The sequence below is a fragment of the Topomyia yanbarensis genome, chromosome 3, assembly GCF_030247195.1.
Source record: "Topomyia yanbarensis strain Yona2022 chromosome 3, ASM3024719v1, whole genome shotgun sequence".
Lineage (NCBI taxonomy): Eukaryota > Metazoa > Arthropoda > Insecta > Diptera > Culicidae > Topomyia > Topomyia yanbarensis.
The window spans coordinates 37170850-37187713 of NC_080672.1; the positions used below are offsets into that span (position 1 = coordinate 37170850).

Below are 16864 nucleotides of genomic sequence, written 5' to 3' on the forward strand. Positions count from 1 at the left end.
CAAATTATGAACATGCTTGGGTCAATTTATTTACCACTATCACTATTTATATTCTGTGAATTTCACGCTCATCGGAAAAAAAACAAAACAAACTGCAATTTTGTTTACACTGAAAAAAATTCTTAGGTGGAATTAAAATTATCATTCGATATGAACAAAATCATTACATGTTTTCTGCAACGAAGCATTTTCGTGCATTGTAAATAGTTCGTTTCGTCTAATGGCATCTTGATGAACGAAAAGTTGAGTAGTTTTACATATTTAATGTACGGGTTATTCCATGTCAAATTTACCACAATTTTAATCCCTACCAAATTTTTTTCTTGCATTCTTAGCACAAAATAATTGACATCTATTTTTGATTTGGCTGAATACGATAGATTTTTTTCAAGTTATGAGTTTTTGAATTTTATGAATTGGACTTTTTTCAACCACTGATAACTCGGAAACTCTTAGTTGTACGAAAAATTTATTAATAATAAAAAGTACGTTTTCGAATGAATTCACCAATAAAAATCTGATATAGTTTTTTTTTGTTATTTATGTTATGAATTCTGCAAATGATGGAAACATATCGAAAAAACAAGCTCGGACTAATAAGTTTTTTATTCAATGAATATATTTATAATTATATTGAGAACCTTATTACTTTACGAGATATTTCAATTAAAGCTGGCCCATAACATGGCGTTTAATGTAAAATTGCCCTTTTTAACGTTATATTTGTAATTTCTCGCAAAACATTTTGAGATCCACTGCAAAAATTTTACACAATATTTCTAACATGATTTTTATTATTTGAAGAAAAAATAAACAAAAAATTTGATCCAACTTTTAAAAAAATATCAATTTTTCCGGCAAGCTTTTGCGGAACTGCAACTTTTTATATTTAATATTTTTTCCATGCATCAAATACTTTACGAGCTATCAGCGATTGAAAAATGTTCAATTTTTCTAACTTCAAAAGTTTTCATACCTTGAAGTAAATATTATATTCAGCCATAACAAAAATACCTGTCAAATATTTTTGGCTGAAGAATGCAAGAAAGAAATTTGGAATGAACTAAAATTTTATTTCTGACGTTGATTGGCCCGTACGGTGCATAAAAGTTATCATTAATGTCTAAAACATTTTTCGTCAATGAAACGGAATGATTCGTTCTTTTATCAATTGTTTTATATAGTATAAATATTTTTGGAAAGGGTAAATTTATTTTTCGTACATAAAAGGAAAAAAATCGTATTCCCGTATTACATCGGATCTTTTTGGATCTATGTTTGACAACATCTATTTTATTTCAAAGAGCTCACCCCTATTGTGTACTAGAAAAAAATGTTATATTAGCGAAACTTATCCAAATATATTTCGATAACAAGCAACCAAAAAAAATTAAAACAATTCCTATATTTTACCAAAGTTGGTTTTATGAAACTTATTCGTAGCAGAATTAAAAATATTTTTCTCAGTGTATACTCTTATTTGACAGTTTGCACTCGAACAGGCAGTCGAAATCTAGTACCGCAATCTAACAAGCTCGAACGCTTGGTCGAATGTGATACGTAATGCCGCAAATTAGTCGAAACGACTTCAAAACGTTTCGAATCGAGTCACTCGAATCGAGATGCGGAATGCCACCCCTGGTTTAGATATCCAAACTACCTTCGAAACCGTTAGAGATTTTACACAAGTTGAATGCTGAAGATGGACGTCTGTTCTCTGTGGAATAAGGTACTTTTGAGTTGTTTGAGGTATACTCATAATTAGGTAGATTCAACTTAAATTTAGGCATATTTAACTCAAGGTTGAGTATAAAAAACCTGTCAATGAGTTGTGATTTTTGCCGTGGTTAAAGGGAAACTACCTTCAATACGGTTTACCTTATTTTACCTTATTCCACGATACCCCGAGATTGAGTCAAAAGAGCTCAACTTTTGGTAGTTTTTCGTATCCGTGTACATTAGAGTGCCCAGAAAAATAACGAATTTTTGAAAACTCAATCGGCCCACCCCTGAGTCGATTCCTAGTCCCACCAGGAGTACTTGCTCCAAATTTGAAGCAAATCGGACAAGTCTAGCTACCGGACCAACGTGCCTGAAGTTTATATGGGATTTTTCGACAATTTACAAGGAGAAAGCCCACTAACTCGCATTTTCGCCACTAGGTGGCGCTATATGCATCGTATTATCACTGAAAGTGAAAATAAGAAAGATAATTTAATCGCCTACAAATTTGTTGAAGACTGCTAGTCAATCCGGCTTTGGTAAAAGAAGTTATTAAACTTTTAACGAAGTGATGTCTGAGTCAGTTTTGTATGGGGCTTCCTATAGAAACATAGCAAAAATACGATTTTTGATTGGAGACACCTCTAAATCATGTCCAAATTAAGCCATTTTTGGCGAAAGTTCTTAAATTCACACCTAGAACAAAAATGTGAGCTGACCTATGTATATTTCAAAACTTTTTCAAAATGTGGAGAGGTCTACTGTGCAAAGATCTTGGCAATTCGTACCTGGTAGAATTTAGCACGAATCGAGCAAAATATCTGACAAAGATGTGGCAGGAAGCGTACAGAGATCTTGGCCGTACATTCCTGGCTGGATTCTGGATAAAAGTGAGCAGCATCGGTTGGTTTACCCGCTTCTGTCAGAAACGGTTGTTGCATTTGAACGAATTCTTTGCCAGAATTCTCGCACAAATCGCCCAAAATGCTCGCAGAAACTCTGCCAGCATCAATTTCGCTTTGCTCAATTTTTGCTAACTTTCTGCTTGCTACGGTGACTGGGTTTTTGTTTCTCCCAAGTAAAGTTCAGCCGGAAATAAACTGGAATTCTGGCTGGTTCCAGTTCGCATTCCGGTTCCAGTGACACAACCGATTCTAACTGGAATCACTGGAGCCGGAATACGAGTTGGAACCAGCCAGAATTCCGGTTCATTTCCGGCTGAGCTTAACTGCGTAAATGCATGAAATTATTTGGTGCTTTTTTCTCGGTGTGATGTGTATAATAAATTTGACATCGTTTTTCAACGATCCCTTTCAACTGTCCACTCCCGTCAATGCGCCAATCCGCTAAATTAGCCCAAAAAAGTATCGCAAACCATTCCACACTGGTCCGACATTTGACGTCAGTTGAACGACGCTTGGTACGTTAGGCCAATTGAGGCTCTTAATCGGATAACTTTTTCTTTTTGGGGTTTTCTCCTAAATTCCAGTCAACAAAAAAGTGTTTTATGAGCGAGTCGCCTTCACCCGACAGCAGTTTGCCATTCACACTTCACTGTGAAATTGTTTGCCGTAAACAACCCTTCGAAAAGTCGCGTTTTTCGAATTGCGTCGGTTTTCAGACCGGTTTCCTTCAATAGTTATTTTTCGCAAGTTTTCCGGTGAAAATAGCCGCAATGAAGGCAAGATTATTTCAAAGATGTTGTCGACTTTGTTTAGACGATACGAGGGAACAGTTGGAGATTCGTTCTGTCGAGCGATTGACCCAGACGCTGCTGGAGTTGTACAACCTCAAGGTAAGCTTGGTGATTGAATTTGCTGTCACATATTTTGATTTTGGATTATTCAAAGGTTACTAGCCAAGATCGGTGTAGCCAGAACATATGCATCGAGTGCTATCAGGATGTAAGCGAATCACAAAAATGGCTGGATGTGCTGGAAAAACAAAAGCAAATAATCCTAGCCAATCAACAGCACTTCCAGGAGGAATTGTTGGAACAGTTGGGACCAGAGCCGAGTCCAGTCGCTGATAAAAGTTTTTCGCCGTCCAGATCGACGCGACGAACCAGAAGATCCGCCAGAATGGGACTCGATGAAGAGACAACTCCCAAACCGGCAGCTGCGATCAAAAACGAACCGGTACAGACGCGTAGTGGCAAGCGAAAATTGGAATGGGAACCCAACTCAGAGCAGGAATCGGAAACGCCTACTGAAGCTACTTCTAATGGCGACACGGTTGACGAGGAAGAAGCCGTATCAGACACAACAACCACCACTAGTGACGCGGAAATAAAATGCAACAAATGCGAGGCGTCTTTCGATGATATAAGGGCGCTGGAAAAACATGTCTGCGAGTTTGTTTGTAGTGTGTGCAGCACTGGTCTTAAGTACAAAGCAAGTCTGAGGCGGCACCTGGTTGATGTTCACAAAATCAAGACCAGCGAGTGGACAAATTACTGGAATCCAAGAGGGCACGACAAGGACTCACAGAGTTTGCTGGTTGAGACTACGAAACCCAAGAAAAGGTATACATTTGATCGAATAATTAGGGACGGTAATAAACTGCAAACTTTTTCAACAGGTATCGATATGAGAGTGATTCTCCAACAGATTTGGAAGAAGATTCAAGTAACGATCAAGCACAGGAACCGGGAGCTGAAATTGTATGCAAATACTGCGGGGAACGATTCGATAGTACCCAGGAGTTAAAGAGCCATGACTGTTGCGTTAGATGTAACATATGCGGATTTACTTTTGCATCGCGAAATAATGTTAAACGGCATAAGATTCGTGTGCACAGAATCGATCCCTCTGATCCATCGTTGATGGTTAACAGTGTCAGATCTATGTCACGTGCTACATCGCGTCCACCCTCGCGCCCTCCATCTAGGGCTGCTTCGGAACATGCATCCGAAGATGAACCGCTTGCAGCTTTAGCTACGAGAAGCGAGGATCAAAATGAGAGTGGCATTTCTAACGGTAACAAAACTCCTGGAAAAACAAGATATCGTTACTATTGTACAGACTGTGACTATTCTAACTTGAAACGCTATCGTCTCGTGACTCATATGCTCGAGAAGCATGGCATGGTAAAAGAACAGATTGATCCGGAAGCGATTCCAAAACAAGCAGTAAACGATGGTTCAAAAACACCAGAGAGACCAAAGACTCCAGCAACGACACCGATTGCGCGCTCCGATCCAGTTTATGCACCGATACCGGAACCACCAAAGACTCCAGATTTACTTATTAGTCTGCAGACATCACACCAACCGAGAGGTCGATCTAGATCCACGTATCAGGACAGCATGGAGTACGGTCAAAAAAGAAAGCGCTCTCTTTCTGCTTGTTCAAACAAATCTTCCCGTATGGCTCGATCTCGTTCAATTCCTCCCCCAGATAGGGAAGTCCTCGTAGCTAAACGTCGCCTCTCGACATCCAATGTCCTAACAAAAGTTCATCCAAAATTGCGCAATACTTTACTGGCTATGGAAGCAAATAGATTGCACATGAATATTCGCCCCGGTTGTGAATTGTTGCCTCCTAATCAACCGATTCGCGTTCGGGCGTCATCCCACTTCAATCAGGAGCCATGTCCAATGAAGAAACTATTCAAACTGCGAGCTCCTGTTGGCATCGAACGTCAACGGGTTCATCAACTGCGTGCGCTGTTTAGAAATATGTCGCCTCGTATCAGCTGCCAGTCGAAGATCAGCAGCATCGATGTGGAATCATTGGTTTTGGATCACGCACTTTCGACTTCGTCCTCTCCGATGGAAGTGGTAGAGCAGGACCCCTTGAACAGAAACACACCAGGACCGCTGATTATGGACTGCATCGGGTCAGAACAGGAGGGTGTCGTGTATGAAGTTCTCGAGGTTGGTACACAGAATGTGACCACAGTTTGCGGCACGAGCAGTACCGTGCTAGAAGTAGTTGATGGCTCAGTCACTGATCAGATACAATTGCCGGAACAAAAGAAGAAAAAGAAAAATAAGAAAGAGAAACGTAGAAAAAGCGTGAAAGAAACTGTCGTACCAGAAGAGCTAGTAAAACCTAAAGAAGAGAAAGATGTCGATGAAGCAGAGCCAACGGAAAATGGTGTAAATGATTCGGATTTCAGCAACAATAACAACTTCGGAAATATGAATGAGTTAAGTGCTGTTTCAGCTGTGGGGGAACAGTTGCCGCAATTAGATGCAACATGTCATACTCAAGAGCCCATGGAAACAGAAATAGCGGAGCCATCTAGTACGACGGAATTCGAATCAACAGAGCCATTGAAGCCAAATAAATCAGAATCAATAGAACAGCCGAATCCGATTGTACCAGAAGCTACAGAACAATCGAGTCCGATGGAGCCAGAATCAACAGAACAACCGAGTCCTGTGGAATCAGAATCAGCAGCTCAACCAAATCCTGAGGAATCAGAATCAGTGGAGCTATCAAAGTCGAAGGAATCAGAACCAGAAGAACAGCAGAATCAAATTGAACCAGAATCACCAGAACCACCGAAAGCTGAGGAACCACCGAAACCTAAGGAACCAGAATCAGCGTCAGATGAACAGCAGCAAGTAGCTGACACCGCAGTTGAGAAGATGGGCCAATCCGTCGTGTCAAATGGGCACGACAACGTTCACGAAACGACTGAGACAGCGGAAGCTCACACAACTGAGAAACAAACTACAGACGAACGTGTGCCATCGGAACTGTTGCAAGAAGAAGAAGAACAGGTAGGAAATATGGTGGAGGAAGTCTCGGAGGAACGAAGCCCAGACGATGAGCAGGAGGAGGAAGATGATCAAATGATAACACCGGATTGATGTGAAAATATATAAGAAATATATAAGGCAAAAATAATTAAGAAGTAAACGAGTTCGATTGTACTAGATTACAGTTGCCCGGGCGAATTAATTGTTACAGAGTTAATTTTATGACGACACTATCATATTATAACAACCAGATGCTTTGAATAAATTTGACAAATAAAGAATTTCATCAATTCATTGTGTTCTATTCAGTCATATCATAGAGAATGTATATTAAAACAATCAAAACTGGCCATAGCGAAAGTCAACTAGCAGGACACGGATCCCGTATTGCACAGCGACTTTAAGCTGACAGGCGTGCTGTTCTACTCCCTGAGTAAGGAAGGATGACACCGACTTGTAATGGCGAGTGGGCTAAAAGCACGGCTTCCTCCGTTCCGGTAAAACCTTGACCTTGGTCTCCAGGTACATTCAAAACTCGTCACCAATTAGTTGGTGATACTAGGTTCGGATGCACCATTCCCGATTTTACGCCGATTCGGCTCTTAACACAACTCCCCATGCAGGACAGTGTCAACCCTAGCATGGCCTCTCTGCTTGCATAGATAACCATGGGATCACAAGAGGCGATTACGTACAACGAGCGGAGATAGAAGCCTGGTTTAACGAGGTCACCACCTCGACAAAGCCAACCAGTGCAACAACAGCACGACCAGGAGACAACAACCGCAGCTTCAACAACAGGAGCAGTGTCAACAACAGCAGTAGCTGTAATCGAAGCTTCAACAGAAGCAGCAAAAGCAGGAGGACTGCGCCTGATTGAAAATACAAAGTTTGACGAGTGTAATAAAACTAGTGGACAAACCGCTTAAATTTGTCGACAAAAGGAGTAATGACACTCGCTCTGAAGATACAAGGAAGCCTCGAATTGGCCGTCATGGAATGGAGAACCTTGGAGCAGAAAGCGGAGTTAACCGAAAACGAGTTGTCCATGGTCAATGAGTTCTTGGAAATATGGCAAACAGTGACACCACCAAAAGTGAGGCATATTTATGAGGCGAAAGACGAACCGCAGGGAACGGAAGCCGCGTCCCCCTCTACGCAGAAGAGGCTGACAGCTTTAACAGGTGATGCAAGACCAGGAGGTTCCAAGAAACTTAGCAAACGAAGCAGCCACTAACGTAGGTAAAAACACCAATTGGTAAGTCGGCGGCACCACAAGACGGAAGGCGAACAACAAGCATAGGTCCGAAAAGAGAAAGCTTTTCAAGGGACGAAACAAAGGTAAAAAATTCATAGTCAAAGCTAACGATGACTCGTACGAGACAGCACTGCGCGCTGTGCGGATAAACCCGGCACTCAAGGAGCTGGGCTCAGACGTTGAGCAATTCGGGTTCATCCGCACCGGAGAGATGATCCTGGAACTGGAAAAGGATCCTAAGTTAAACATGTCAACAGTTTTTTCGGCATTTAATTAGCAAGGGACTGGAAGGTGAAGTATATTTTTCAATATTTAGAGCCATAGTACTCAAGGGAGAGCAAGGTGTTGAAAGGAGAAAGTTTAGAAAAGCGTGGAAGGATCATATATGCAAGCTTAGAGCTCACCGGCGACTTAACCTTTTGTCTGCTACCGTAGGAGTCAGGGTCTTTTGGCATTAGAAATGCGAATCACCTGAGTCTACGGCATGTCCGAACAAGCGTAAAGTAACTTGTTACTTCATGCTGTCGGAGCCGGTAAACGTATAACTGTGCAATGAAGGTTCCGGTAGCACATTTGTGAGAGATGGGAGGAAGTCTATCATCAATGTTTCAGTAGCCCTTCACTGACTGCGAACATGGATTGGAGAGTAAACGAAAAGTATACGCTTAGCCATAACCAGGTGATTCGCTACCGTATTTACCAACGGAGCCCTGCTGCAGCACGGAGAAGGATGACTGGCGAGCGAAAGTGGAAGACGAAAGCCTTCGACAAAGACGTCTTCATTGAGGCATTTCGATCGAGATCGTGGATGCGACTGATCTAGTAATAAGGATCTAGCTTGCTGTTATAACGAACCAGAAGACGCTTTGGGAAGCTAAGGCTGCTTTAAAATGGGAGATCAAGCTTAGCAAGTCAGATTGCCACAAGGAGTTGTGCAGACGATAATCCTTGGAGCGAGGCGTACCGTGTCGTGATGGCGAAAATGAATGGCCCGTTGACGCTAGCTGAAATGTACCCAGGGTTGAAGATAATCATTGAGGATCTCTTCCTGAAGCACGATCCTACTACCAGGCCACCGACATCGTATAGCGAACAAAACGGAGCAAACACGAAAGTTTGGCGAGTGGTTAACGATGAGTTTGCAGAAGCAACGAAGCGACTGAAATCAAAGAAAGCGTACGGTCCTGATGGAATCCCAAACTTAGTACTGAAAGCTGTGATCCTGGCATTCCCGGATATGTTCAGGGTGGTGCACAGTGGCGGATTTCCCTAAAAACCTGGCCAAAAGTCGAAAATGGCTTTGATTGACCTGCAAAGGTGCATACCACGGTTTTTTGGGACGCAGATAACGATTTTAATGTCAGATTTTCAAAATTCAAAATGGCGGATGCAAAACGGCCAACATTTTAATATAAATACAAGTAAATTTTCACGAATGAAAATTTATTGGCTCCAGTGTATGCCAATAACGTTTATGATGTATCGAATTTTAAATAGTGTATAGTTAAATGATAAAATTTGTTGATTTGCACGCATTAAGATGTTTGGGTGTCTAGATAATGTAGCTATTATGTGAATTGATGTTATTACGTCGCTGTTGTGCTATCTTATGACAAACGCCATTTTGAGGTAAACTGAGTTAGATATGCCACATTACTTGTCAAAAAAATCTCTACGAAGTGGTGTTTTCAGAATTTTGACATTCTGCTTGGTTACTGAGATATAGCGAGAAACGTGCTGAGAAATTTTTAATTTTTTGCTTCAAATGACTGTGTCTGGGGATTGACTCAAGTTATCTTGATGTATAAGGTGTTTTTATGAGTAAAACTATCTGTGAAACACAATGGCATAATCATTTTCAAAAGAAAAATACGCAAATCGTGAGAAAAATACAGTTTAGGTTTTCAACTGGAAATATAGCATATTTGGCAACACTGTAACCAAAAATAACTATTTTTTCTAGATTCCCTGACTCATTTCCTTCAAAATGCATCTCACCGGTTGTATATAGACCAAATGAAGCCAAAGATATGAATAAAAGTTAATAATTGACGATTTTTTTCTATGGAAAATTTTCCATGCACGAGTATGACACGCCATACAAATTTTGTCATCAATACAAGCTTATGACACGTGTGAGTGCGACTTTTGTTTACATTTATAGTAAAAACTCGCAACATAGACAACCGTAATATTTGAGAGATTAATACAGAATAAATAGAAGCATTAATTGTCTTCTTTGAATTGTTTGTACCATTTATAGGTTTCAAGATATTCAATCTCAAACTTTAAAAATCGTTTTTTCTCGAAATGTGCAAAATGGTGCTTGTCATAAGATAGCACAACAGCGATTAGTCATTTCGAAATATGTATTTTGAAATATTATGCAACGTAGTTACAAATCTTTTAAACCCTCTGTACGATTATTGTTCAATAGCTGTCCGATGCACATATTGCTCCAAGAACGAAAAATAGTATTTTTCTAGATTACAGAAAATAAGCCGATTCTGCGACGAAATGCATGTAGTGAAAATTGACAACAAGTTTGCATGTAAATTGCAGTAACTAAAAAATTAATACGACAAAAATACGAAAACAAGTCAAATTCACTAAGATTCATAGTTTTATTTAAATTAAATTTGACCGAGGATTTGTCCAAAGTCCATTATTAGGAGGAACGCCAATTACCTTAAAACATAGTGGACATACGTGGACAAAAAAAGTTTTTCAATAATTTAGCAAAAATGTCTATTGGAACCGTCTGCTGTGAAAGTTTTTGACATTTTTTATAAACAAACAAAATAATATATTTTGACATCAATACATATAAATAAAGTACATACCGTCAGCATTTCTTTCCATTATTACACATTTGAAACCGGCACTTTTATCAAAATCTAGCTACACTTGAATAATACTGATATTTCGGGCGCGCGATGAAAAATATGAGCAAAACGCGATGGTCTAAACTGTTTGGATGTGTCAATACGTCAAGTATGAAAATTTTGGAGTGTTTTACTTAAAATAGCATGCGGCAGCACAATCTGAAGGACAATGTATGTACTAGAACCCAAAGTACTACCATGCAATTTTCGACTTTTGGCCAGGTTTTTAGGCAAATCCGCCACTGTGCGCTGTTCAGTAAGTATTTCGTAAGCAACATCACGTGGACCGAACTTAATTATCGCTATACAATCGCACTAAACAAAACCACCAACTAACAGACATAACACTATGAGGGAATTCCCACAAAAAACATCGATCCGGTAATTTTCCCAGAACACTAGCTCCACCTTTTATTCACAGTCCCAAACACTCATTTGCCCCTCAGGTTTGGGAACAATTTTTCACTACAGTGGTCTATCCCCCATATGCTTGTGCATATGTCAGTGGCGCCATAATTTCAAATGTGGCCACAGTCCCAACTACAAATATATTTAAATGACCGTTAAAGCGGGCGAAGCATTGTTTTCGAGTGTTATGTCTGTTGGTCTGTGGAAAAACCGCACGAAGAAAGCTAAATCAATTTTTGTCATAACCTCGCTGTTGTGCTATCTTATGACAAATGCCATTTTGGTGTAAACTGAGTTAGATATGCCACATTACTTGACTAAATCTCTACAAAGTGGCGTTTTCAAAATTTTGACATTCTGCTTAGATACGAGATATAGGGAGAAACATGCTGCGAAATTTGCTTCAAACGACTGTGTCTGGGGATTGGCTCAAGTTATCTTGATGTATAACATGTGTTTATGTATAAAACTATCTGGGAAACACAATGGCATATTCGTTTTCAAAACAAAAGCATACAAGTTGTGAGAAAAATGCAGTTTAAGTTTTAAACTAGAAATATAGTATATGTGGCTACACTGTAACCAAGAATTACTATTTTTTCTAGATTACCTGATTCATTTCCTTCAAAATGCATCTCACCGATTGTTTATAGTCCAAATGAAGCCAAAGATATGAATAAAAGTTAATAATTGATTAACGTGCGTACCAAACATCTAATGCGATAGACCTAGGGATGAGATGGTGAAAATTGGTCGCATACTTCAGTTCGTTAAAATTAGGGTTTAAGACTAGATATTTGTGAAGTAACGAAAAAACTACAAGGGGCAGCCCTATGGGGTTGCACGAACTGTAGACGTAGGACTATACGACTTAATGTAAAATATTTATTTTCTTAGTACTTAGTGTGTGGGAAAAACACCCGGACCGGTGAAGAAAAATCAAATTTTAGACAATATAATCACATCTCATGTATAGACCAAGCTTTCTAGTTGCTCTCAAACAGATCCTGAACGTTCAAACACCCATGGATAACCCCAAGTTTGTAGATGTGTTTCGGTGCCACAGGATTGTAAAATAATTAATATTACGTCATGAAAATTCAATTCTTCCGTGACAATTTTTTTTCTGCAAAATGCCCTGTGTATATGCAAAGCTCATGATTTGTTGGGATATTAGCATTGATCGGAAAATGCTTACCAACGCTGCGCATTGCATACATACAGGACATTTTGCAGGTCACCAGAAGCTGTTCATTTTACCACCGCCACATGTTCATTTTACTCACTCGCTAACATGTCTCATTTTTGGACATGTTTAGAAATAAAGAATCATGTTTGAAAAAATGTGTTTTTGTGACGAAGTATTTTTACCAGATATGTACAAAACATATAAGGTGATTGTAATATCTCATTCACTTATTAGTTAGAAAATAATGACTTTGCTTAACGTGTTCATTTTACCGCCAGTTCCCCTACCTACCAACACATTCGCCACAAACATTGAACCCAAGCGCACAATGCAAAATGAGTCAACGCTGATGATGATGGGTAGAGCGAAAGAGACAACTAGTACCACCACGACACTATTAGCGCATTTCACCAAAATTCCACGCGGCCTTTCCCGATTCAAAGGAACGGCCGTGCTTAGCCCATCTGTCATATAATCGTGATTTTGCATAGCAAAGGGCTGAATGATAACACATTTTGTTCCAAAAAACAGCCCTGCGTTGTGCAACACTTTGTGCAGGTTGATTATACCAGTTGCAAGTGGGGCCAAATTCACCAAGTTCCGTAAAATTCCTTTTAAATTACAGAATTGATAAAATTGCTTAGATGAGCTAAATTAATTAATTAAATCCTATTTTAGAAACTGTCCTTGCGTTTAAACCAAAATGGGAAGCTTATTACTACCACTACATTACTTAAATTCAAGCGCAAATAGCAAATACATGTGCTAGTTAAACCAAAAATTTACTGGCAACATTACAGCGGCATTTAGGAAGCAGTTTGAGCGGTCGCCTGTTGGACGACACAGGTTAGCGTCCCTCCACAGCCAGTGTAACGGACTTCTAACTCAGCTACACTGGCTGTAAAAAACACAGCGCAGTGATCTGCTTCGCCAGCCGTTCAACAGGGAACTGAGCGTGTCTGGCCAAGTCCGTTCTTTGAATAGTCGATGATGACGTCATTCATAGAAGCGTAGCGCGCTAGGTACACCAATCTGTCGTACAGGGCTTGGGAAGCGCTATCTTCTGTGTGTTAATGCGCGATATTTTGACAAGGTTGTATATTATTTAATTTTTTAATGCTATGATATCAAAAATCTTTGGGTTTATCTATTGGAATCTATTCTTAGAAGTATTTCGGGGCGATTTGTGCAAAAAAATTGAAAATTTATCGTGAGATGGCTGAATTATATGCTTTTAAAATTGGACCACTTTTCGTTACATACCATTTTTGTAGAATTTGCAGAGTGCACCCCCATATCGAAAAAAAAGACGTAGTCCTACGTCAAAATCCTTTTTGTATTCATCGCGGTATCGGTTTGAATATGAGTTTCCTATGTGACCACACTCCACAACCCGTAACTCCGCAACCGGAAGTCGGATCGAAATGGCCTTTAATAACAGTTTTTGGGAACGCAACACCGTTCATTTGAGACTGAGTTTGGTCAAATCGGTCCAATCATTACTCAGAAATCGATATAACTTTCATTCTAAATTTGGATAGTTTCGCCGGGGCTTGAGGAACCATCGATGGTGGCCAATGTGACCAAAGAGACTTTGAATGACTATTAGTGACCAAGAACTCCAAATCCAAGCAGTGTGGTCACATTTTCGAAAAAATTTCACCTTGTTACATTCATGGCAGTATACGTTGAAATCGGGATTTGCTGTGTGTTCGTATTCATCACCCTATACTTCCGGAACCGGAAGTAGGATCAATTAGAAATTAAATAGCAGCTGATGGCAACGTTGGACCTTTCATTTGAGACCAAGTTTGTAAAAATCGGTAAATAATTCGCTGTGAAATAGGTATGACATTAACTAAAGGAGTAAACAAGTTACCCGGGTGCATCAAGAACCGTCATAGGTGGCGAATTTGGTCAAGGTGACTTCGATGGGTCATTAATGATCTAGACACGCAAATCCAAGTAATGTTGTGCACATTTTAATATGTATTGCATCATTTGGACGTCATGGTGGTACCAGTTTATATGAGAATTTGCTATGTGATCGTACTCTTCAATACGTAACTCCGGAATCAGAAGTCCAAGCAATAAAAAAAATCAATAGCGGGAATGTTGTACCTTTTATTTTTTTTTCCATACGTTTATTTGACACGGCATTTGCAAAAGCTTTTTACGCCAGTTTCTTTTTTTACATAGCACGTTACAAAAATCCTTAAGACTAATTTTAACTATACTAGTAATTTGTCTAAAACTAACACTGAAATCACTTTATTGTTTGCTTTTTTCCTTACATTGTTGTATTTCATAATGATCTAGTATTTTCGGGTGTATTTATTTACTTTTTTTCTGTGATTGTCTAAATTTAAAAACTGAATATTCTAGGACACTTTAATTGGTGAATGATTAGCCTTGGATGAGAGTATGAGGAGATGAATTTAATTAAATTTTGACAGACGCTGTTTTTAGAAAATGATAAATAAGTTCCATGTATAGAGGATCGCGATACGCCAGGATGTCTCTAACAGGAACATGGATTGGTCTTCCTCGGACTTGTAAAGAATCTACTAATTGTGATCTGGCTTCACGATATTCAGTGCAGGACCAAACAACATGCTCAATGTCATGGTAACCTTCTCCACAAGCACCATGATTACCCTCAGCGAGCCCAATACGACGGAGATGCGCATCTAAAGTATAATGATTGGACATGAGCCTAGACATCACACGGATGAAGTCCCGACTTACATCCAATCCTTTGAACCATGACTTCGTTGATACTTTAGGGATAATTGAGTGTAGCCATCGTCCCATATCTCCATTGTCCCAAGATGTTTGCCAACTAGCAAGTGTCCTCTGTCGAGAAGCGCTATAAAATTCATTGTAAGCAATGGGTCTTTCATATATTTCACCATCTAGTGCACCAATCTTGGCTAAATTATCAGCTTTCTCATTGCCCGCAATAGAGCAATGGGCGGGGAGCCACACTAGGGTAAATTTATAACATTTTCTTGTTAGGTTACTCAGAGATTCTCGTATCTTCCCCAAAAAGAATGGATCGTGATTATCAATCCTCTTTGAGCGTAGAGCTGCAATTGTGCTGAGACTATCAGTGAGGATAAAGTAATGGTTCGGGGGTAAAGTATTAATTATTTGCAAACTATAGTGAACTGCTGCAAGTTCAGCTATATAAACAGAGGCGGGTTCTGCAAGTTTGAGAGAAATTGAAAAATTATTGTTGAAAATGCCGAAACCAGTGGCCTCACTGATTCGTGACCCATCAGTGTAAAACATTTTAAGGCAGTCTATGTGTTGATATTTACTTGTGAATATTTTAGGGATCTCCCTCGAGCGTAGATGATCCGGAATTCCACGAATCTCTGCTTGCATGGACGTGTCGAAGAATAAAGTGGATTCAGGAGTATCTAGTATATTGACGTATGTGGGAACATACCTAGCAGGCGTTATTTCTTGTGACATGTGATTGAAATACACTGTCATGAATCTGGTTTGGGGTTGAAGCTCGACAAGTCTTTCAAAATTTTCAATTACCAGTGGGTTCATAACCTCACATCGAATAAGTAAACGAGAGGAGAGATCCCAGAATCGGTCTTTTAAAGGAAGAACTCCCGCTAGTACTTCAAGACTCATCGTATGGGTCGACTGCATGCAACCTAAGGCAATTCGTAAACAGCGATACTGTATCCGTTCCAGTTTAATAATGTGAGTGTTCGCAGCTGAACGGAAACAGATGCACCCATATTCCATTACTGAAAGTATTGTTGTTTGATACAATCTTATCATGTCACTTGGATGAGAACCCCTCCATGATCCAGTTATTGTTCGCAGAAAATTTATCCTTTGTTGGCATTTCGTTATTAGATACCTAATGTGGCCTCCCCATGTGCCTTTAGAATCGAACCAAATTCCAAGGTATTTAAAAGTCAGGACTTGGGCTATCGTTCTACCAACCAACTGAAGCTGAAGCTGAGCTGGATCACGCTTCCTTGAAAAAACAACCAACTCTGTTTTCTCCGTAGAGAAATCGATGCCTAACTTCAAAGCCCAACTTGATAAATTATCCAAACTATCTTGCAGTGGTTGTTGTAAATTTAAGGCTTTTGGTCCTGTAACAGAAACCACGCCATCATCTGCAAGTTGCCTTAGAGTGCATGGGCTGACAATACAATTATCAATATCATTCACGTAAAAATTGTAGAGAAGGGGGCTTAAACAAGAACCTTGTGGGAGACCCATGTAACTTATTCTGAGTGTCGCCAAATCGCCATATGAAAAATGCATGTGCTTTTCTGACAATAAATTGTATAAATAATTATTTAATATCGGTGAAAGACCACATTGATGTAGCTTCTCCGAGAGAACATCAATGGAGACTGAGTCGAATGCTCCTTTTATGTCTAAGAACACAGACGCCATTTGTTCTTTTTTGCGTAAGCGAGTTGGATTTCTGACGAAAGTAGCGCCAGACAATCATTCGTTCCCTTTCCCCTCCGAAAACCAAACTGGGTATCTGATAGCAAGCCGTTCGCCTCAACCCAATTGTCGAGACGTCGTAGGATAATTTTTTCCAACAATTTCCTGATGCAGGATAGCATTGCAATCGGTCGATACGAGTTATGATCGGAGGCTGGTTTTCCCGGTTTTGGAATAGCGATAACTCTCACTTGTCT

At 39.8% G+C, this 16864-nt stretch overlaps 1 protein-coding gene across 1 annotated transcript; it reads left to right on the forward strand.

Annotated features, from left to right (window-relative positions):
* The first annotated feature begins 3129 nt into the window (after positions 1-3129).
* On the forward strand, positions 3130-6698 carry LOC131690367 (uncharacterized). The gene is made up of 3 exons (XM_058976079.1): positions 3130-3517; positions 3573-4246; positions 4303-6698. The coding sequence occupies exons 1-3, from the start codon at positions 3398-3400 to the stop codon at positions 6542-6544; spliced, it is 3036 nt and encodes a 1011-aa protein (XP_058832062.1). The 5' UTR covers positions 3130-3397; the 3' UTR covers positions 6545-6698.
* The last annotated feature ends 10166 nt before the right edge of the window (positions 6699-16864 follow it).

What these genes read in the sequence shown, in the direction of transcription:
- LOC131690367 (XM_058976079.1), top strand. Translation starts at nt 3,398, where the DNA reads ATGAAGGCAAGATTATTTCAAAGATGTTGTCGACTTTGTTTAGACGAT. An exon ending in TGGAGTTGTACAACCTCAAG is followed by an intron (nt 3,518 to 3,572) that starts GTAAGCTTGGTG and finishes GATTATTCAAAG; the next exon opens with GTTACTAGCCAAGATCGGTG. An exon ending in ACTACGAAACCCAAGAAAAG is followed by an intron (nt 4,247 to 4,302) that starts GTATACATTTGA and finishes CTTTTTCAACAG; the next exon opens with GTATCGATATGAGAGTGATT.